Raw genomic sequence first — 25424 nt, forward strand, 5'->3', positions numbered from 1 at the left:
AGGATATCAACAGAAGTAATGATGAAAATTATATATATATATAAGAGGGTTATTTTGAGAACCATTGTAAGTTTTAAAAACTCTAATAACTCAATTTTAAACCACAAATTTTATTAAATGATATGAAATATGCGACTGAGATTAAATTCAATTAAAAATTGAAGCAGGAGAGAGAATAAGTATTTTTTATAATTACACAAGTTTAAACGTTAGTTACACATGTGTAAAAAGTCGATTCGGTGTGTAAACAAATACCGTATTTTTTTGTACATCACTTAAACTTACGTATTACATATGTGTAAAAAAATTCGAAAAAAATTGTTACGTTGAGTTCTTTCGAGTTCTTAAAACTCAAAGTGGTTTTCAAAAGAAATCAATCATATATATATATATATATATATATATATATTGATAAATGATCTAATACAGAAATTGGTTATCGTACATTACGTACACGAGGATTTCCATCGTTGATTACCAATTTGATTAATTTGGTCACGTAAGTTAACAGATGGGTGTTTTTGTCTTTTTACATTACTTTTAAAATTTAATGGCGCCAGTGTAATAAAATGTTTTGCATACACCCTGTTTTATTATATTTGATCACGTATCCTTAAAACTGCTTAACAATTGACGATTTTTCTTACTCGATTAACTTTGACGGCCTTCGTTGATATTAACGTCATGTATTACGATCATCAAAGTAAGTAATTTTAGGTTTAATTCTAATCAATTATTATTTTAATTAGTTGTATAATGTAGGTTTAATCGACTGATAAATTAATTTTTTCGATTTTTAGGTTATTTTTCTAGTTGAATTTTATGATCGATATTGTGTTTTATAGTCTAATCGTGATTCGATTAGACTTCAAATTATGTGTTTTAATAGCAAATCGTGGATAGGATTGTTGTTTTTCTTTTTAGAACGTATTAGAACGTATAGTTTTGGCTAGTAATTGTGATTCGGTTAGAACATATTATAACGTAGTAGAACGTATTAATTTACTTTTTAGGCTGTATTTTTTTTATATGTTAAATCATTTAAATGTAGTTTTTTATTAGGTTAAGTCGATTTGAACGTGTTATATATCAATGTTTGATTTTTTGTTTAAAACATGTTAACTGAACGTATTAGTAGATCATGTTATCAGAAATGGTTATTTTTAATGACTTAAATTGCTTTTGTTATCAGATCCTTCATCAGATCTTGTTATACCGCAAGTTAATGCATCTTGTAAACCTGTAAAATGTATGATTATTGAATCTGGTGATCATGCATATGATTTCTATTGTGAATATGCAAAAAAAATTGGTTTTTGTGTTCGTAAAAGAGGTTCGTACATGAATGACGGTTTATTAAAGTCTAAATATTTTACATGTTCGAAAGAAGGTCATAAACCTGCAAACAATTATGATTCTATGGCTGAAAAAGATGGTTGCCGTAGATCGTATTATAAAAGAAGGAATAGACCAACAATTCGGTGTGGTTGTCGAGCTCAAATTTTTCTAAAATCTAATGACGGTTTGAGGTTTGAAATAAATGAGTCGAAGGACATAATCATGAAATGGTGGATGCAAATGATATGCATTTTGCTCGATCAAATAGAAAGTTGACTCATGTACAACAAGATATTATATATGAGATGTCAACATTGAATTTGGGCCATGTTAAGGCGTTTAATATTATGAGGACAAAGTATGGAGGATTTGAGGAAGTTGAGGCTACAAAAGACGATTGTAAGAATTTCAAACAGAGTTTAACTTGTTATATTGTAAGGCCCCGTTACCGGTGCCTCACATTTGGACGTTGGATTTACTCATAAACACAGGTCTGATCCCTTACTTCTTCATCTTCGTACATTCTGTCTTAACATACCCGCAACATACATATATTTTCTTTAATCAATCATACATATTCAAATGTTGTACATATATATATATATATATATATATATATATATATATATATATATATATATATATATATATCATACACATCCATCTTTCACATACATACCTCCCTTGTCAATACGTGCAATATCCGAAGATCGTTCACGTACCGACAAGCTTTCATTCACATACAGAACATAATATCTATCACATAAATTATACATGGAATACACTTACCATTTAAGTTAAGTTTATTAACTATCACATCGAGTATGCACACAGCCCCGAAAACATAACAAGGAATTTGGGCTAGAAACTCACCTGGATTCTGTTTCTCTCTCCGTTAATAGTTAATCCTTTCTTTAGTTGAGCTCTGCTAATTGTATATAAGTTATACGTATCAAAACTCGTCCTATCGTATCAGATTACTTTTACTTAGTATTAAGCGAAGTTAGTATTAAACGAACTTAGCATTAAGCGAAGTTAGTATTAAACGAACTTAACATTAAGAGAAGTTAGTATTAAACAAACTCAGCATTAATCGAAGTTAGTATTAAACAAACTTAGCATTAAGCGAAGTTAGTATTAAACGAACTTAGCATTAAGCGAAGTTATCTACAGTAGCGACGGGTTTTGATTTTAACCCCATAACATCTCTATTCAACCTGTAACCCCTCGATATGATGTTAACCATTCCCGTGAACATTCCCATGGTCATTTTTGGATAAGACTCGGCCCGAAAACGCATAAAGTTTGGACCTTTAAGCTTAAAAACGTTCAACACTAGATCTAAGGTTTTCTTTGAACAAACCGTACATGTTTATGGGTTCATTAGGTTCATTCTAACATCAAGTTCATTACTTTACGTTTCGTTTAGACCTGATCTATTATAGTTTCAAGTTTTCATGGCTAACCGTCTATAAAAACATGAACTTTAAGATCGAAATCATACCTTTACGTGTTCGTTTGGTCTTGGTTAGCTTGTTTATGAGTTATAAATCTTGTATATGGCTCCTGTAATAAAGATCTACCAAAAACTAATGTTCGTTCGATCCCGTTTTCCCTCTTTCTCTCGGCCGTAAGGTGGCTATGTGTGTGTTTGGAGTGTGTAGGCAAATATGAAAAGATGGAATGAGGATTAGGGTTGTGGGATAGTTTAAGGGGGTATTTATATCCCTTAAAGCCCATGAACCTAAGGCCCATTACCCTTTAATCCATATTAATTAATCCAAGTCCATGATATTTTCTTTATTAATCCTAATTAATTATTTATGCCCAATAACTAAACGCGACTTTCTTTTATTAAATATGAAAATTTTAGGATGTTACATATATTGGCGAGTATGATGCTGAAATGGTTGTGCAAAGATTAAGTGGAAAGAAAACTATTGTGATGGTTATTCGTTTGAGTATACTGTTAATACTAATGGTGACTTAGATCGTTTGTTTTAGGCTGATGAGATTTCAAAGAAAATTTATTTGGCTTTGGGAGATATTATATCATTTGATGCCATATTCAAGACCAACAAGTATGTCAATTTAATACATTTGTTTTTTAATTTTTTATTTTTAACATATTTTTTTTAAATCGTTTTCCTATAAATTTTTTTATAGGTACAATATGGTTTTTGTACCATCTATTGTCATTGATAATCACTGTCGAAATGTTACAATTGGTTCTGCGTTATTATCATCTGAATTTATTGAATATTATTCATGGCTTTTGAAAGTTTTTCTTGATTCTTTCGATATTGCCCCAAAGGTGGTTGTTACTGATCAAGATCCAACTATGAAGCAAGCAATCTCCTTAGTTTTACCAAACTCGAGACATCGGTTATGTATGTGGCACATTATGAAAAAACTTACTGATAAGGTAACTTTAATGTATTACAGTACTATGCATATGTATCAGAACGTGTTAGAATGTCTAAACATATTAGCATGCATCACTATTGGTAGCTGCATATTTTTAAACGTGTTAGAACGTTTTAGGATATATAAACATATTAGTATGCTTTAGCATAGTATAAACATATTTGTATATGTGTTAGAACGTATAAGAACGTTTTAGGTCGTATAACGTTTTTTGTAACATCAGGTTAGTGCTGCCCTTTGTAACAATGAAGATTTCAAATGTAAAATATGTGACATTGTTTGGATGGATGCAATTTCTCAATCCGAATTCGAAACGCAATGGGAACTTATAATGAAGGAATATGATCTGGAAACAAATAATTGGTTTTCTAACATGTTTGAAATGAGATATGATTGGATTCTTGCTTATTATATGGATGAACGTCTTGTCTTATGAGAACTATATCGAGATCAGAAAGTGAAAATCATTTTTTGTCAAGTTTCTAACTCACGATAATAACTAGTTGAGTTCTTTAGTCATTTTGATCATTGTATGGAGATCCAAAGGCACAATGGTAGGAAAAATGATCATGATACAAGGTTCACGCATCCAGATCCGGTTAGTGAGAATCCTTTTGAGAAGGAAGCAGAACTGATGTATACAAAGGCTATTTTTAATGATTTCCAAGATGAAATGTATCATATTCGAAGCGGTGTTGCATGTTTGAAATCAACTGAAGAAGAAGATTTTGTGAGGTTTTCAGTTTTTGACTTTAATGCATATGTCCCAGAGGTATGAATTAGTTAAAGATTCTCTTTTTTTGGTAGAACGTTGTAAAACGTTTTGAATCATTTTTTGTAAGATATTGTTTTGATATAATGTTTAAAGTATTAATATATTTTTTTTGTGTCAGGTTTTGTTTAAGAAGGAAGGCGAGGAAGGAATTGATTCGACGATTTCATGCGGATGCAAAAGATTTGAACATTATGGGTTATTGTGTCGTCACAGCCTTTATATTTTAAATTTGTTCAGAGTTACAAGATTTCCAAAGAAATACATGGTGGATCGTTGGAAGAGAGATGCTGGTGTTAATCCTAGAACTGCTCCAATTTCAAGTTTCAGTAACGACAAATATTTAGAAGTCAAAGAGATCTCAAGTAAATAACATTGGCTGGTGAGTATCTCATAAATAGCTATGTAACTGATGTTGATGAACTAACTAAAGTCAGGGATCAAATGAATATAATGATCAAACAAGCCAATGAGACAAGATACAAAAGAACTCATTTATCAAAACGGGATAGGTTTGCTGCTATTCTAGGGTATGATCAACCATCAGAGGTGACTGTCTGTGTGCCTAGTGGTATAAAAAATAAGGGTTGCGGGTCACATAAACGGATTAAATCCCAGAAAGAGATAGTTATAGATCGGTCTGGGAAGAAATATAGGGAATGCAAAGTTTGTCATTAACAGGGTTATAACAGTCGAACTTGTCCTCAACTTCGAGAAGAATAGTTTTTAGCGCTCTTTTGTTGTTTATATTTTTTTATTTTTTACACTTTTTATGTTTTATTTTTCATGGAACGTGTAAGCTAGTTACTGGAACGTGTAATACCTTTTTTAATCAATAATCAATAATGCATCATAAGTAAACTGATACTATACAGAAGTTATATTATTATCCGGTTGAAAAAGGGAGTTTACACAAGTAGATCACATCAAAAGACCATTAAAACCTATTCACAAATTTATTTTATTCTACCACACCACAACACCACACCACACCACACCACCACACCAGCAGCCATCACGAACCCTAGTTGTTGTCAAATATCTCTTGGGCCCCTTCACGCTTGACTCTCTTATTCACCGTCACCTTGTGAGCTGTTTTCTTTAGCACATCATGAAGCTAGCCATAACATGAAGCTTGCTTTTCCAGGTAGGTTATTGCCTCTGTCTTCAACGTGCTATCAGGTTGCTTCAGAACTTCTTGGTACAGAGCATCGGTTTTTGTTGCTTCATCTCTCACACTGTTCTTTGTATCATCAACCACTCTTAGCCAATTGCAGTCTCTCTCAAGCTCGATGTTGATTCTTGCTCTGGAAAGGCTTTTAACAGTAAGATTCCTAGAATCCTTTTTTTTCAATTTTTTGTTTGTGTTTTTGTGTGATGCGTTTGTTCTCTCTTTATAGACCTTTATGTTTTTTGGTTGGTGAATGTAGTTAATACAATTTATACTTAATATCTGAATTGAATATAATTATATCTAGGCATATTAACACTTTAGTAGGCATGATTGCATTACCATTTTTTTCAATTTGAGTAGTTGAACGTATTAATGAAATTTGTAATCAATTTCTTTTTTTTTTGGTTTTTTTAAGTGGTTGTAGATTTAACATATAGCATAATTAAGTTAAAATTTGACGAAAAATTTTTAATTACATGCAGTTGTAATTTTAGTAGGGTTATTTTGTGACCAATTTTTTAATACTTGGTATATGAACGTATGAGAACGCAGAACGTACAAGAACGTGTAAGTGTCTTTTATAGTTGTCAGATATTTAATGTAAGGCCTCGTTACCGGTAGCCCTACTTTCGTGTTGGATTTACTCATAAACGCAGTTCTAAATATCAGAGTTAATTAAAACATTCGCGGAATATAAAAGCTTTTATAAAACATTTCATAACAAAACACCTCTTGTCTTAAAACAACATCTTGTCTTTCAAAATAAACAAAACATTAAACTTAAACATCTTGCGTCTTCCGATGCCAGCCCCTTATTCAGTGCCACGTGTCTCCTCACGCGAGCTGCCTCATCCTACTCACCTGCGTGCATACTAAAAGTCAGCTACGCTGAGTGAGTTCTAGTTAATCACATAATCATACAATACCTTCTTACATTTCATACTTAACCTCTTAACTTTCTTACATACACACGTAAGTGCATATACTTTCATTCTTACCTTCATACTTCCTTTACATACATAATCATACGTTTTAAAGAGCCTTTCGCCCTATAACCTCACAGATATTATAAGGGTCTGGTCCCTAACATCACAGATATTATAAGGGTCTGGTCCCTAAAATCACAGATATTATTAGGGTCTGGTCCCTAACATCACAGATATTATTAGGGTCTGGTCCTTTTGTTTCGTGTAACTGTACCGTACCTGTTCATACATACTTTCCTTGACAATACGTGCAATCTCCGAAGAGCGTTCACGTACCATCATCATAACATACATACATTATGCATACATCATATATTCATACATACATCCTATCTTTCATCATACTTATCAATCATATCTTAACTACCACCTGACGGTACATGCAATATCCGAAGATCGTTCACGCACCGACAAACAATCATCATACATAAATCATACAAGGCATACACTTACCACTTAAGATAAGTGTATTAACTATCACATCGAGTATGCACACAGCCCCGAAAACATAACAAGGAAGTGGGGCTAGAAACTCACCTCAAGGCGGTTGCGTTCACCGTTTACGGTTATCCCCTTCTTTAGCTGTGCGCGACTAACTATATAATAATTATACGTATCAATAACTATCACTACACATATCGTCTTTGTAGTTTAATTATTACCCTCAACGAGCGGGGGTCCGGGGGCAGCGCCCCTGGCAGCAAGGTTCTAGGGGCGGCAGCCCCTAGCGGGGTCCAAGGGGCAGAGCCCCTGGCTGGGGTTAAGCTTCCAGGTCAGCTTGGAAAAATTTTATTTTCATTAACTGTCTTATCACATTTTCCATTAGCATTTTGAATCATTGAATAATATGCTACTTAAAAGTTCAAGGGTTTATTTGTGATTAAATCATTCTTTTCTAAGTCCAGGGACCATTCTGTCATTCTGTTAAGCTTCTAATTCGTTACTTATCCTTAACGAACTGACTTACCATGACGAACTGGTTCTTGTAACGAATTAGAACCTTTAACGAACTGGACTCTTAATGAATCAGTCCATGTAGCGAACCAGTCCAAGTAGCGAATTGGACCTCCTAATTCGTTATCTACTTTAACGAACTGGTCATAACGAATCAAGGGTGATTCGTCACCCCTTTCCCTTAACGAATTGAACACAAAATGTAATCAGTTCGCTATGTTCCCATGGACGAACTAGCTAGCGAATCACCTTTAATTCGCTATATTCCTGTAGCGAACTAAGGTTAGGTCAGGAATGTCATAACATTCCCTGACATTCCCCCTTAACCTCGTACCACTTTCCGGCGCCGCCTTTCCGGCACCGTCATTGCCGGAAAGCCGCCGGAAAAACGCGATTTCGCCGGAAAACGGGTTTTAGCTCGTTTATCACCGTTTTTCGTCCCGTTCAATCCAGATCTGAGCTAGGGTGACTCCTAAGCTCATCATAGGTTCGGTTTATACCCGAATCCACCCGGATCTCGTGACTTAAACGGTTTAACGGTGTCGGCTCGTCGTTTCATGATTATATCTAACGGATTTAAGCTCAAATAATAAAATACTATCATTACCTCGGGTCGGTTCTCGGTTTCCTTTTCGATATCGGTTTAAAGAGAGAGAACTAGAGAGAGAATCTTAAGTGTGTGTTTTGGATGGTGTAAGGGATATGTGTAAATGAATTAAATGGAGGATTAAGGGTATATATATTTTTGATCATGGGCTTAAGCCCATGGTCTTTCCTTCATTCCTCCATAACCCAAGTCCATAACCCATATCCATTTACCTAACACAAGTCCATCTCGTATTCTATTCAACTAAACCGATAACGACTCGCTATAAAATAAACGAACTTTATTTTATTAATATAACCGAAAGTAGGATGTTACATTTAATTTATTAAATCACAAAAGATTCCCAATAATTTATTTCACTGTAGTTTTTCTTGTCTTATCTATCTTTATTTTATCTATTTAATTACAACCACACCTTTCATCTCACCACACAAAACTCATTTACCCAAGATATGGATTGTAAAGGTTCCTCATCTTCATTGTCTTCTTCACCAGCTAAGGATTTGTTGTTGAAACAGATTCAAGCGCAGATCCTTGATGATACACAGAATCGGGCTGCTTTACATGATCAGTTTATCATTACCGCTGGTGTAAACATGGATATGAGGGATGAAATAACAAATTTAAACATGCCAGGTAGTACTATTAACTATTTGTGTGCTTTGTTTTTGGTTGACACGGGGAGAATGGAAGTAGATGAGTTGAAAGAGTTGTGTAATATAACACCCCGGCTAAAGCGGAAACGCCTGAGTGTGACGTACAAATTGCTCAAAACACATGTGACACTATTAAGTGATAATATTATCATTTATTCATTCAAAGGCATCAAGTACACAAGTTTATCAAATGAACAAATACAAGGGAAAAAGAACAAAACAAACAGCTTCTTGTTTATTATTTATATAACCTAACTTCTACTATCTTTGTCATTTCATCCTCTAATGAATATACCTATAGCATATATATAAAATAAAGTCAACTAATTGAATAGTTGGTGAGTTCACACAGTTGAAAAATAATATATAAAAACCATACAATTCCATGAAACTTGTGAAAAACACATAAGGGTTCTTTACACTAGAATCAATGGTCCATGAGTGTAAAGAATAAATGAAGGTCTTTTCCAGTTGGGATTGTGCACCAACGTACTCAGATCGGAGTCCCTTTTCCACCAGAAACAAATGGTCCATGGTGCACAGGGGGGCGTATGATCATACTTATCAAAGAAATCTATGCACGTAATAATTGAGCAAGTAACAAGTAAACACACAAGTCCATGATGCGAATTGTAGTTTGTAAACAATAAAAAAAATAAATTGAACTTTTGATAGGATATATATGCTACCCCAAAAATATTTAAAAAGGGTAAAAAGGGGGTGTGAGAAACTCACCTTGATGTTAAAGACAAACTTGAAATAAAACCGAAAGTACGTAAATGAAATCGAAGCAATTGAACGTCACGAACAAGAATTAAAAACATAAAAATTAATATTAACTGACAACTCGTAAAAAGTAGATATTCATACAAGCACTATAAGTATTTTCTAAGCGATTCCTAGAATCCTTAGTATCCAAACAATCCCACGGATTATTAAAAGTTTGACCAAAGTTTGACTTTTCGTTGACTTTGACCAAAAGGTCCAAGTTGTTGAACGTTGACTAAAATTATTTACCTTTGACCCTAAATGTTGACTGACAACCCGTTGGTGACTTTTGACCAATTATCTAGACTTAAAATAGTCATAAGATATCATAGTCGCAACCTAATAATCAATCATGTAATTTGCAGTTAATCATCTTTTTCATACAACCCTATGACTAAGTCACACTTTTACCAATTTCATTTCTCATAAGTAAGACTAACCAATTAGTCAAATAATTCTAAGTTGACCTATAAAGTCAAAATTCAATTTACCACAATCATTCTATTACAAATTACAATTATTTTCACTAACCAATATGTTGATCATCCTTAACAAATTTTCAATCATCAAAACTGATTTTTCCAACCAACCAAAACTTTTGATTAAATTACCAAATAATTTATACATATTCTTTCAAGTATTATATACAACATATAATTTTCTTATAATTTTCCAATTCACACAAATATACAAAATATTCACACTCTACAACAACCTAATTTCAGTCTCTGTTTTAACACAGCAGTACAAAAATATTTGTCAAAAATTCTATATTTGTCCAATTGATGCAAGACCAATTGGATTGGATTCCTACTTCAATTTATAACATTCTACAAGTGGAATATCACCCATATCTATTTTCAATGTCAAGTTATACAATTTACAACACAACTCATAAAATTTCTCTTTCAATCAGGATTGCAACCCGATTTTGTAAATTAAAAAAAACTAGACAAACAAAGTCCAAAAATTATTATTCATGACTATTTAAAAACTAGATTCAAATTAATTCATCATAGTATCACAAATAAATCAGAAACACCAACGTATCATCAAGTTATACAATCTACAATCTAAAACATCGAATTTGTCAACAAGAAGATTCAAACCAAAAGTCACAAAAATCATGATTCTTATATCCTTATGATCTTTAATCATCAAGGAACCAATTTCTATAACCAAATCTCATGTATTTCATTATTTTACTGATTTATAAAATGATATTTATGTACAAAGGTTTCCATATTTTCTTTTATGACAAGACACAATTTCTTTAAAAACCATCAACTAGATCATCTTTTTATTTCTTATGATTACATGTTTTTGGATACTCAATCCCATAATCCCAAATCAAAGAAACATAAACAAAATATATCTTAACCATGCTTACTTACTTGCTTGATCAATGATATATCACTATTTGTTCCAAGAATCACCCAACTTGATTATGATATTTTGAGAGTGTTTTAGAAAAATAAAATGTATATGTGTGTGATGTGATATGGACGGCCAAAAGGAAGAAAAAGAAAAGTTATAACCTTAATTTTTATTTACACATCATTAACACAATCATTAAGACATAATTAATTTTATTAAACTTTAGGTTATGTCAGTTTTTATTACATGTGACATGTTACATTCAATTATAAACATTTCTAATAATCATATGTTGTGTACTAGTCTTTTTGTTACTTGTCATGTAATATATCATAGGTTATAATATTTTAATTATTCACTTCTCCTACAACATATAAGTATACAACAACTAATCACGTAGCATGTAACACAATTTCACCCACCACATATAATACATGTAACATATCATGTGTGACAAATTTATTATAACCTATCATATATAATAACATGTGTGACAAGTTTATTATTCTAGTTATCAATAACTAGTTACTCTCACTTAGGTCACCAATGACACCACTTACTCAATGTATGCATACATGATACTATATGCATGGGAGTTCAATAACTTAGTTAACCGAACTAACGGGGTTTATTGACACAGTCAAAGGATTTAACTGAAAATGTCGGGTGTCACATCGGGGATTAGAAATGTTGAATTTATATTTTATTATGGAGTTGGATACTATAATATATTTTTATACATATATTTATAAATAAAACCCAAAAATTTAAAACGGGTCGGATTTTCGGGTTTGAAAAGTAACGAATGTTACATGTAAGGCGATAAAACTTCTGAACTGTTCTATTGAATTGAAGATCGAGTTTCTTAAATCTAGCATGTAATAAATGGAATTAGGCAGTGTTTTCTGATTACATTATATGTTTTTATTTTATTGTTATTTTTATGTTTAATGTTTTTTGTTTACTTTTTGATGAATAACTCTATGTTATCTTATAAACAATTAAGCAAAAATAAGATATGTTAACTTGAACGTGTAAGCAAAATCTAATTAAACTCCATCCTATTTTCCATACAAGGTCTATTAACTAGAACATACAAGCAAAAATAAGATTTAAAACGTATAAGCAAAATCTAACTAAACTTTATTCTATTTCCATACAAGATATGAAAACTAGAACGTATTAGCAAAATAAAGGTCATATCCATACAAACATAATAAAGGTCAGTTTTATTCACCTTGCCTCTCATCAATTTTAGCAGTTAAAATCTTGCTGCTGAACAATTTTTTGTCAGATAATGCATCATATTCCTTCGCCAGTCTAACTATATCTAATTTGGCTTTGTTGATATCGGATAGTAACACCTTTGACAAGTATTTTATCCTCAAATCGTTTAGTTGTCGTTTCTGCCTTAGACACTCTTTGTAAAATCTGCTTGTCCGTGGATACTGCCCTTTGTAAGTTTCCAGGTGTCTTATAGCAAAGACACCACAATTGAGTTCATTGCTTTTTGTTCTCCAATCCATCTACAGCCTCTTGATCTCTGATATTTCCAATCTTGACGCAATCGGGTGCTTGTTTCTCAATAAGTACATGTACGTGCAAAAAATATCCCTCTGCGGGCAATCAACGTATTTAATTTTTAAATTAGTTTTTCTTTAAATCAGTTTACAGAATGTTTAAATGTATACCAGTTTTTCTAGGATACCCTTGTATCTTACTTCCAAAGCTTTTTTTGTAACATCTGCTTTTTCTTGAGCTGATTTAAAGCGAGCAGTTTTTGATATATCACCGTTAGCCATGTTGTCAATCAGCACGATTGTACCTGTTTTCAAATTGAAAACAACCACATAGAAATGGTATTCATAAAATACTGGCACAACAAACAGCGTAACTGGTTCGAGCGACTTGTATTTATGTAAAGCCATTATCTTGTCAAGGTTGTCTGTAAATACTTCTAGTATTTTATAATCGCTGACGTTTGCTTCCTTTAAATAGTAATCACTTGGCTTCATGTGTCAAAAAGAAAAATGTGATATAATTAATATGTGTATACATTTTTGTTAACGTATAAATAAAGGTGTAATACTTACTATAATTGTTGATATAGCAAAAAACCTTAACGAGGATAATTTTCCATCTCTCTTCTTCTCTTCATGATTCAACACCTCTGTGTAAATGTCCATAGCACCAGCCGAGATGTATATATCCGGACAAAAGCATTCAAACACAAACTTGAAAGCAGTGACGAATTCTGACTTGTAAATCACTTCAAATTTATGTTTATCAGAAAGATCACCAATAACAAATGGCGAAACAATCCGCTCATCAATTGTTATTTTTTCAGTCATTCCAATTTCCCCGTTAAGGTGATTTCAAGGCTGGTGCCAGTCTTTTCTCTCTTTCTTCTCGCTGTTGTTTATCTATTTTTATGATAACTTGCAGCTGGTGTAGGAGATGTAGCAACAATTGGTAATTTTTTTTATTTAGATTCAGGAGTTCTAAATTCTGCTGATTGATTGAAAAACGAAGTTTTCATTATCACTGAATCCAAATCTTCACTGTCATATTCATAATTTTCTTCAACATTAACATCAACCAGCCCTATAATAAGACTTAGTTTTAATATACATTTTGTTTGTGTGTGTGTTTGTGTGATTGTATATATAAAACTTTTTAATACCTTCAGTAGAATTGTTGATACTTTCTTTGTCACCACTTTCTGCATTTAATTCTTCCACTTCTGTAACTGGATACCATTTTTTTGTTTTTAATTTTTTTGTTACTATTTTATCAAAATACTATTTTTAAAACAAATAGGTTTTTTAATTTGATTACCTCGAATGGGTTCTCCCGTTTGCCTTTCAGCATCTTCTTGTGTTGATGTACCTTTATTCTCAAAATCAAGTGTATCATTACCTACTTTCTCATCTCCTTCAATAAAGATTATCAAAATTTTTAACGTTTAACTATTGTTATTAACTCATAAACAAAAATTTGGGTACCTTTACTACATCTCTTTTCTTCATTCATTTCTTCAACTTCTGTCACTGCAATTTTTTTTAATAAGTTTTTTTTTTTTTACTTTTTAGTGTACTATAATCAATAGCTTTAACAAAATTACCTTGAACTATATCAAATATTTTTCTTATGCCATCACCATTCTCAATTCCCTTGTCAACTACATCAGCCAATGGATCTTTTTCTGCATTTTAAATATTAGAACGTATAAGAACGTACAAGGTTTATGTTCATAAAATAAAATAAAAATTAGGAAATAATATTAGAATGTATTAGAACGTTTTTACCACCTAGTATTTTCTTTGAAATATTCTTGAAATTCTCTTCCACTTCTTTTTTGCTCATGGAATCAACAATATCATAGTTTACTCCATTATCAATCAAGAAGCCACACTTCCCACCAAATCTTTTATATAATTCAGCGGTTCGTTCCTGATCATTAGCAAACTTTGATTTTATCCCCTGCTTCTTTTTTTCTTGAATGTCTTCTTGTGTAGTCTTGTACATGCTTTCCGGCTCTTCAAAGTTCATGTGATTCAGTTGTTTCTCAGTGAAGTTGTTCACCCTGAGATATTTACGATACCTTTGTGTGAGTTTGTCTATTTTCTCTATCACCTTTCTTATCTCTTCTCTTTGATCTTTTCCGTCTTCAAATCCCTCGTGAGTCTCATCATTTTTTTCAACTTTTTGGTTCACATCAACTTCAAGCATTTTTTTTGTGTCTGATGGAGTTTTTAATATCAAATGAAACAAGACTTAATAATCTAACAAAATAAAATTACTATCTTAGAACTGTAAGGCCCCGTTCCCGTTGCCCTACATTGAACGTTGGATTTACTCATAAACGTAGTTCTAAATATCAGAGTTAATTAAAACTTTACGCGAAATATAAAACTTTCAAACCAATATACATAACCATCAATTCTTGTCTTAACGAGCATTCAAATCGTTTAAACATAAAACATTGTCTTTTAAATAACGTAACATTTCCTTGAGATACCAGTGTCTTCAATTCCATGCCATGTGTTTCCCCTCAAGCGAGCTGCCTCATTCTACTCACCTATGTGCATACTAAAAGTCAGCTACGCTGAGTGAGTACTAGTTAATCATACAACATACAATCAGTTCACATACTTACACATGCCCGAAGGTGTGTACATCATTCATACTTTACTTTACATACATAACTATCCATACTACGTAAAGAGTCTTCCGCCCTATAACCTCACAGATATAATAAGGGTCTGGTCCCCAACATTACAGATATTATTAGGGTCTGGTCCCTACCCTCACAGATATTATAAGGGTCTGGTCCCTATCCTCACAGATATTAATAGGGTTTGGTCCCTATCCTCACAGATATTATTAGGGTCTGGTCCCTAGCCTCACAGATATTATTAGGGTCTGATCCCTATTCTCACGGATATTATTAGGGTCTGGTCCTTTTGTTTCATGCCACTGTAACATACCTGTCTTTACATACCTTCCTTAATAATACGTGCAATATATGAAGATCGTTCACGTACTATTAACATAACATACATACATCATTCATACATCATATATATCAATCATATCTTTAACTACCTCCTGCCGGTACATGAAATATCCGAAGATCGTTCACGCACCGTCAAGCAATCATTATACATAAATCATACCAAGCATACACTTACCGCTTAAGGTTAGTGTATTAACTATCACATCGAGTATGCACACAGCCCCGAAAACATAACAAGGAATTGGGGCTAGAAACTCACCTGAACTCTGTTACGTTCATCGTTAATGGTTATCCCTTTCTTTAGTTTGTGCACGGCTAACTGTATAACAATTACGCGTATTAATTTCTATCACTATCCATATCACATTCTAGTTCAATTATAAACCTCAACGAACGGGGGTCCGGGGGCAGCGCCCCTGGCAGCGGGGTTCTAGGGGCGGCAGCCCCTAGCGGGGTCCAAGGGGCAGAGCCCCTAGCCGGGGTTAAGCTGCCAGGTCAACTTGGAAAAAATTATTTTCATTAACTATCTTAACACATTTTCCATTAGGATTTCATGATAATATTTTATTGTTAACCTCTCAATCCTTTAAGGTATCTTCTATAAATTAATAAGGTTCAAGGGCTATTTTGTAATTATCTCATTATTCTCTAAGTCCAGGGACTGTTCTGTCATTTTATAAAACTCCTAGTTCGTTACTTGGTTCTTAACGAATAACCCCTTTGTAACGAATTGAACCTTCTAATTCATTATCTCCTTTTAACGAATGACTATAATGAATTGGGGGTAATTCGTTATCTTTTCCTTAACGAATTGGGATACGAAGTAAGGCTAGTTCATTAAACTTCCGTTAACGAATCACTTGACGAATTACCTCTAGTTCGTTAACTCTTCGTTAATGAATTAGGGTTAGGTCAGAGAATGTCAGAAACATTCTCTGACATGCTAACCTCGTACGCCGTTTTCCGGCGCCGTCGTCGCCGGAAAACCGCGTTTTCGCCGGAAAAACGAGATCTCACTCGTTTCCACCGTTTCCGTCCCGTTCGATCCATATCTGAGCTAGGATGACCCCTAAGCTCATTTTAGGTTCGGTTTATACCCGATTCCACCCGGATCTCGTGACTTTAACGGTTTAAAGGGTTTGGATCTCTACATATCATACTATCATTACCTCGGGTTGATGCTCGGTTCCTTGGTGATTTCGACTAGAGAGAGAGAGAAACTAGAGAGAGAGCTTAAGTGTGTGTTTTGGGTGGTGTATGGAATATGTGTAAATGAATGGATTAAGGGTTAATTATTGTTTATATATCATGGATCATGGGCTTAAGCCCATGGTCTTTTCTCTCTTTCTTTTAACCCAAGTCCATAACCCATATTTATATAACCCAACACAAGCACGACCATAATAATTCATAATTTATTTTATTAACCGAAAAGAGAAAACGGGATGTTACAAGAACTTCTTAGAACGTTTAAAAGAGATGATTTTTTACCTTGTTTTTTTACTTTGCTCATTGGTTACCACCATTTGATTCTCATGGACTTGGCTCACATTCTAAACATCTTTTTCTACCTCATCTTTGTCATTTAAAATAACTAATAAATAAAAAAAAATAAGCTGTAGATGTGCAGAACTTAACAGAATGTATAAAGCTATTTTTATCATTTTTGGCTAACATTTGCTTTATAAGAACGTATAAAACAATATAAATGAGATGGTTTTTTACCTTGATCTATTCTTTGCTCCTTGGTGACTCCAACTTGATTCTCAACATCTTCTTGATTATCATGGTCCAGGCTCATAATAAATCATTAAAAGCATCAAGGTTATAATGATTTACACAAATCATTAACCACGTATTATGCTTAGCCTCACAACATGTCACTGTCATTATAGGAATGGACTAGGAAGTAATTAGTCTCCCTTTATTATTTAGGAGGATATATATATATATATATATATATATATATATATATATATATATATATATATATATTAGCTTATGTGTAAACATATACATAATCTATGCCCCCACAGTGAACACCCTTAGATATATAATTAGGTTGTCCTATTGAACTTAGATCTTGGGATCTCCAGTAAACTAAGTTTGGTTTTCCTTTATATATCATTTTTATGGGATTTTGTCTCATTCCACAACTTAATTTTAACTAAACCCTCAGGTTGTTAGATCCATAGCATTATCTTTGACTTTGTCTAGTCACTACAGATAACTTGTGTAGTTGAGATCAGTTGTCATGATGTGCTCTTAACTTATAAGTTAATTTTTGCCTATTGTCAACTTTCTAAGACTATAACCTTAGTGGCCACCTGAATCTAATTATAATATTTGTCTTTGTAAGATAAACTTATCATTAAAGCAAACACATCTCCATTATGCACTACGAACATTTTGTCCTCCATTTAGTCGTGTGCTTGCAATGTTAGATTGGATCACAACAATCCTCATTGCTAAACCTTTCAAGTTCAAATGCAAGACACCTCCACATTAAAGTGTTATTGTATAAGATCATCCAACTTTTGGATGGGGTAAAGAAAGGTTCTTCCTTTCTATAAAAGTATGAGAATTCATCTCAATTACCATTTCTGTATACCCCAAAAGGGTTGTTTCTTAAATGGCTTCCCCCACATTTCTTGCATTTTGACATAGTTTGCTTAACTTTACTTATGACCATAAATTGACACTCATGATTCGAACAAAAGCACGTCTTGTATCAGTGAGTTCGTCGATGCTTACTCATAGAGCAACACATGCCCTGGTGTAAGCTTTCACCACTTGCTAGCTTTTAAGCTAAACTTGTCATAAGGTTGTTATTAAACCATCACAAATCTAAAAGGATCACAAATCACTATCTGGACATACCTAGAAAGTTGAGGTCTTCCTGTGAGTTATATCATTTCCTTAGATTGAATGAAAACCCTCTTTAAATTTGTCTAAACACAAATTAGTTCTTGTGGTGCGTGTGTTTTGAATGTTTCGCGTTAATTAGTCTTTGCAAAGCACCATAATTAACAAGTACTAGTCTAGCATGCTTTAGACTACAATACTTTAGCATGTGAACAGAAGATGCATCATTCTGATTCTTCACAGCCATCACAATATCACTTTGAAACATTCATCCTTTAGTTTTAGACAAAAATATGAGACTTGTCACAATCTCAAACCTTAATATTCAAGAAAGTCTCATAAGTTATTGTATAAAGGACATACATAACTTTTTCATTCATTTAAGGAACATAACTCTTTTGCATTTGATCTTCACGGCTTATATGGACTTTTAACATAAGTCTTAATCCAAATCATTTTGATGAATACATTTATTACCAACAAGACAAATGCTACACATCTACAATCACTATTATATTGAGATAAATTCAACTTGATTGACACTCAAACTCTTGGAATTCACACTTGCATAAAGTGATCTATACATTTCAATGTTGTCTCTTGGAACTATTTATTGAGATATTCTCTCAAAATGAAAAACAACATAATAACTTTCATATAGTTCAAACAAAATGAATGGGAGCAGAAGCATCTATATATTCATCGCTATTGTAAGCATGTTATACTAAATCTCATAAGATTCACTTAAATTCAATTACAATAATAATAACATAATAGATCTCTTATGATTCACACTCGGTGAACTTTCAAAGATGAATATCCAATTATATATATATATATATATATATATATCATTAACAATTCACATTTAGTGAATATCTAAGGAGTTGAATATGTCATCAACATATATTAATTCACATCTACTGATTTCCAAGGAGGTAAATATCACATTCTTGTGTATTTCATCTTAATACACTCCCCAAGTTATTTAATGACCCTCTCATGATGTGGTTATGCATTTGATGTGTCTTCTTAGACTCTAGTAAACGCAACAACTCACAAGTTGTTTATTATGTACAAATTCTTTTTGAACTATCAATTAAAAATAATCCCTTTTTTTAACATAAATTTTTTGTTAAAGAAAATCCAAATTTATTTTTTTGTTCGTCACGATAAATATTGTTGTATTTGGTTGTAAAATTGCATGTGTTATCCGAAGATATTGAACACAAAATAATAATTCAACTGAAACTAGAACATAAACTGTAAAACACCTTTTAATAAAAATTCGACCAATGGATAAACATACAACATTTAGACATTAAATAGTGTTATTAACTTCAACACTTTCATCTTCCAATTGAAATCATCACAATGATATCATTTTATGTTATGTATTGAGGTATTCCCTCACATAGAACTCCATGCACACATATCTTCATTCTAGTATTGAAACTATACTCTTGAATAAATATGTTCAAAACAACTCAAGTTGTTACAATTACTAAATTAAAGTAACGAAACTTGAACAATAAATTTTGTTCACACAACACGAAGTTGTTTTCCACTATAGAGTATCCTTGAGAACGTTTCTTAGTTTAACATCTACTACTTTTAGCATGAGTAGCGAACCATTTTGATCTATCTAAAATATGCAAAACTTTGTTTAAAAAATCATTCTAAAAGATTTCTTTAGTTTTGCAATATATTATACTAATAATATCAAAAATGGTTTATAAAATCAAAACCAAAATATCAAATGGTTTTATATGGTTTAGGTTTAATACCCATGTACTAAAACGGTTTCTAGAACGAGAGTAAAAAATGTATTATAGCGCGCACGTTATAAACTTGAACGTTCACATATAACATTTTCCAAGGATAGAGTATATAAAAGAAACCATTTCTAATTATTTCTAATGCATAAGTTAGAAAATTAAATGTTTACATAAAACATTTCCGGTCAGTATTTCTAACAAACAAGTTAGGATTTAAACATTTCCAACACGCAAGTTAGAGAAAAGACTATACATAAATGAAACATTAAACGTTGAGACAAAACCTTTTAAACTGTTAATTTTCTAGTGTATAGCCCAAAAGTCGCTCCATTAACATTGAATTAATACTTGAATTATTAGTAACTTAATTGGAGAAATACCCAAAGACACCCGTGAAAACTTTTGTGCAATATTTCACCAAAACACACATGTACGTCTCACTGCAATATTTTCCAACACGGCTTTTAGAAAATTAACGTTTACACAAAATGTTATAAATAAATCGTATCTTACACACATGTTAGATATTTAGACACACTTTTTAAACACATTATTTTATAAAAATAACAATTTCTAACACACATGTTAGGAAACAAAATGTTTATAAAAACCGATAAACCCGATCTAACGCGCACGTTAGATTATTAACGTTTACAAGAAATGAATGGTTTACTTAAAATCATTTCTAACACAACTGTTAGACATAAACGATTGCAAAAATCGTTAAACAAAACAAAACAAAAAAACCCACCGGTTTTCCAAGACCGGTTCTAACACTATAGTTAGAATACAAATGATTACAAAAATCATTTTCTAAAACCAAACGGTTCAATCAAATATTACACTTTGTAACACGGTATAGGATTTAAGATTGCACCATGATCTCTATAAATCCAAACACAACAAGTTGTACTACACATGTAATTTCCCAAAAAAACATATTTATAAGATTATAATCTCTAAAATATATTTATTTTAAACCATTTCGTGAACCCACAATCCTTATAAATAAGGTTTTGAGATTGTAGCAACAATCTAACGAAATTTGTTTTAAGATTGTAGGACATGGGTCACAATATATCTAAAAATAATTAAATAAAATAGGTATAACGACACTCTCGTTATACTAGAGAAATACCGTAGTACAATACCGTGTACAAAACCAAAAAGGAAATATAATTAAGTACAATTTATATTAATATAAAGATTTATGTCGATGTCTTCGGTGAGAACTTCTACAGAAACTTCGTGACTCGAGTCTTCCACTCGTTGAGTATTTTCACATTCGTGTTAGTTTTTCCTTGATGTGGCTAACTCCATTAACTGCAACAAAATATGAACAAAACAATATATATTGAGCGTGGTTGAGGCACGTATTCAATACGCTTCCCTTAAAACATATTTCAGGTATCTATTAAAGAGTCGTCGGTCTCCCAGGGTACAACAACCGGAACAGTGTGTGTACAACCGGAGATGGCACTCGCACCTGAGATTGCACTAGGTATATTGGTGATCTTGAGAAGAAAAGAATGGGAAGAACAATATGTTGATGTAATCGAGTAGAAAATATACTCTCTATGGGTTCCCCACAAATGGATCGTCAAGTGTTCTTCATGTTTCAAATACCTCTTTTATATACATATATATATATATATATATATATATATATATATATATATATATATATATGTTTGTATACTTCTCTTTCCCCTTTTTTTCAAATGAGACACCAAGTCTACAATATATGCAAGAGTTATAGATGAGTGAGGAGACTCACTTAATTAGAGACTTAATACTCTAATAAAACTCAACAGTTTCAACATATGAAGAGTTTAATTTTAATAATTTAATATATTAATTTCTATTCACCAACTTATAATTTTCCAACAACATATCCATTATTTGAGGTGAATGTGATGGTAAAATGGTCATTTTAAAGATCATGATCGAGTAAATATAACAGTATTTAGTTACGAAACTTAACAGAATTGACAAGGTCAGTTAGTTCGGTTTATTTTGCCTTGGATCAACTTAGTTAGCTTGGATTAGGCTCACAAGTAACTAAGTTAATTATATCAAGTCCAAGAACCAGACCCAATCCTTCTTAACCTTTAGTTGGGTCGGGTTTCGGTGAACTGGGTCAGTGGTTTGGGTTATCCGGGTCGGATCATGGTTCGAGTTCAGGTTTTTGTGTGTTCGTTATTCGGGGTTCGGGTTCGGGTGTCAGTCTGGTTCGTTGTTCGATATGCTAGGCTTCGTGTTCGTTAATGGACTGTTCGGACATTGGGCTTGATGTTTGCTTAACTGGGCTTGGGTTTTCTGATTGGCTAATTGTTCGTTGGAACGCATGTTAAAAAACGGAGCGAATCAGTCACATAAGGGATTCGATCCCTTGACCTTCTGCTCGTGAAACGAAGCTTGTATGTTGAGGTAGTGAACCTAATTACTTATATAATACTAGTGTGAGTCCCGTGTATTACACGGGGAATTGATAAAAATGATAAACTTCAAACATTAACCACAATACAATTAAAAACACAATTATTATATAGCGTTAATACAATAATAAGTTGTGTTAATCATAGAAATTACAAAGCAAACATTAAACAAAAATTTTACAAATAAGTAAAAATTTCCTTGTACCCTACTTGTGGTTGTATTGGTCAATATACCTTGTTTATCAAAAATCAAAATCTTTGGCCCATGTCTGCTTGTAACTCTTGGTAATGTCACATATAACTATCTGTATAAGAACACAGGTTCTTTCAAACACAAACCAACCCTAGACATTGATTGACCTTGGCTTTTGTTTCAAGTCATCGCGAAACATATTGCAAGGAAAACTGTCGTCTTTAAAATTTAAATGCTATTAATTTGTTGTCTGCTAGCATCATTGGTGTTCTATGGATCAAAACTATATGTCCAATATTAGTTCCAAAAATGATTTTTGTTTCAATAACACAAGTACCTAAATGTATGATCTGTAGTCTAGTACCGTTACACGACCCTTCTTTCTGGTAAAGATTTATAAGTAGCATAATATAACCCCAACTTTTAGTATAAGTCTGTGTTTGGTAGTACGGATATTCTTAGACCATTAATAATGGTCTAAGAATGTTTAATATGTTTATTATTAACAGAATTTATGTTATATTTTTGTGCTCTGTTTATAAATGTTATAAGGGAAATTGAATACGGTGTTGTTAGTCGTGTAATATGGGAAGATTAACTTGATTAAAAGACTTGTTTTATTTTAATTATAATCCCCTCCATATTTAAGGTCACAAAACGTAACTCTTTGAACGAAATCCTTGTTTGCAGAGATTTTTATCCAAAAATCCGTCTTGTAGGTTAAAAAAAAACAGTTTTTGTCCTTTTATTTGATGAACTTGTTTTCCTTTTACTATTATTTAGGTGAACATATTATATAAACTCATTAAGTTAATATGCATACCTTTAAATCAAAAAGAAAATATAAAAGAAATCAAGAAATTGCAAGCACTGATGTACGATTTATGAAAACAAAAAGTTCTACAAGTTTATCAAAAAAAAAAAATTTGGGGGGAGGGGGATGATTTTAGTTTTTTTTTTTAAGTATTTCATCTAATCTCATTGAAAGCAATATAGAACTTTGGAGAAAAGTTACATTGAATAGATTCTAATTTGAGAAGATAAAGAATTTCTATTTCTAAATTAAAATTTCTACAATAATGGAAAATATTTAATTGAATAAGAGGTCTTTTGATCAAAACTACATAGTCCCTGGAGTATCGAGTCCCTGGAGGCGAAGAAACAGGTTCTTGTGGTGGCGGTTGGTGAGATTCCGGTGCCAGAAGTGGTGGTGGCCACGATGGTGGACAGGGGTGAGAAAAGTTAATGGAGTTGGGAGAGTTTTGAGATTTAGGGTTTGACTGGAATAAAAGATCGTAGATCCGAATAAGACTAAACTGGGTGGTTAATGACCCATGTGGGATTTATATTTTGAAAATGGGTCAAAAGTGTGAGAATGGCTGAGAGGGTGACAAGTGACAAGAAGCGGTAGTGTTTTATTATAATAGTATGATACATCTGTTGCTATAATGAGCTACCCTGCTCCTTTCCTATCCAATCTTTATTATTATTATTGCTTGTTATTGTTTTCTTGCTATTATTCTAACGTTATCATTTTCAACCTCATTATTATTATTATAATCAATTATTATTATTATTATTATTATTATTATTATTATTATGAATCATTACCTTGTCAAGATCCGAACTCGTTAACTAGACTTTGTTCTTTATCGGTTCGTTTTAGTAAAGGTCAAACCTCTATCGATCCCTAAGACCCGGTTTAGTTAGATATAAGACTTATTAACCAACCGAGCCCAAATAAACTAACTTTTGCTATAAATCGCACCTTAAACCTTCGAGCTTTGAACCAAACTATATCTCGAACGTTTCTACTTACTCGATGGCTTGACATTGTTATTTCTCTTGTATACTTGATCTTGAATATGGAGATGTGGGTGTGTTCTTAAATGTGTATTTTCTAAGGTGTACATGATATGGACGAAAATGAGCATATACGGCTTATGGAAATGTTTAGGAGGTTTAAACACCTCAAGCCCATGGGCTCTTAAGCCCACAATCTGTTAATTATACTTATTTCATGTTTAGTAACATAGCCCACTACCCATCTTATTTATATAATAATAAAAGTGGAAGTATTGTGTTTTAAATTTGTTCTTTATGCTTGTATTATTGTATCCTCTTTGTTGTGATGTTTTTATTTTTATTTTTTACTTTTTTAGTTTTATATTTTTAGCACCAATAATTTTCATAGTTTACAAATATGTCATACAATTTTTTAGTTTTAATCCCTAACATTTTTCACGTTCAACTTTGGTCTCATATACTTTTCATCTTTTAAAATTTTTTGTTAACATTTCGGTCTAAATTTAACGAGTTAACACGTTGCAACGCTTGTGTGGTTCATCCTTTTTATGTCCATTTTCCCGTTTAACGGTCCCGTCACACTACGTATATGTTAAGTTGACTTGGTTATTTTTTTTCTATATATTATGCTTCAGTCTAATTTTACGACGCAAATGAGCGTGTGTGCTTCAACATTTTTTACGTCTACTTTTGGTTCGGTTTTTTTAATGGTTAATGAATGTTACTCACCGTTGGTGATGTGAAGGTGACCGAATGCAGTGGTGGT

General features: G+C 32.4%; 1 protein-coding gene across 1 annotated transcript; it reads left to right on the forward strand.

Moving 5' to 3' along the window:
• The first annotated feature begins 1565 nt into the window (after nt 1–1565).
• Nucleotides 1566–4201, forward strand: LOC143595496 (protein FAR1-RELATED SEQUENCE 5-like). Its single transcript, XM_077074492.1, has 5 exons — nt 1566–1772; nt 3212–3286; nt 3343–3419; nt 3505–3763; nt 3989–4201. Exons 1-5 carry the CDS (start codon nt 1566–1568, stop codon nt 4199–4201), a joined length of 831 nt encoding a protein of 276 aa, XP_076930607.1.
• Nucleotides 4202–25424: the final 21223 nt, after the last annotated feature.

This window comes from Bidens hawaiensis, unplaced genomic scaffold, assembly GCF_021521415.1.
Source record: "Bidens hawaiensis isolate Kalapana, Puna unplaced genomic scaffold, B.hawaiensis_p1.1 tig00045259_1, whole genome shotgun sequence".
Classification (NCBI taxonomy): Eukaryota; Viridiplantae; Streptophyta; class Magnoliopsida; order Asterales; family Asteraceae; genus Bidens; species Bidens hawaiensis.

Excerpts from the sequence above, each read along its gene's own strand:
- LOC143595496 (XM_077074492.1), top strand. The coding sequence starts at position 1,566 with ATGGTGGATGCAAATGATATGCATTTTGCTCGATCAAATAGAAAGTTG. Across the intron at positions 3,287-3,342 it reads GAAAGAAAACTATTGTGATG|GCTGATGAGATTTCAAAGAA; the intron begins GTTATTCGTTTG and ends CGTTTGTTTTAG. Across the intron at positions 3,764-3,988 it reads TGAAAAAACTTACTGATAAG|GTTAGTGCTGCCCTTTGTAA; the intron begins GTAACTTTAATG and ends TTGTAACATCAG.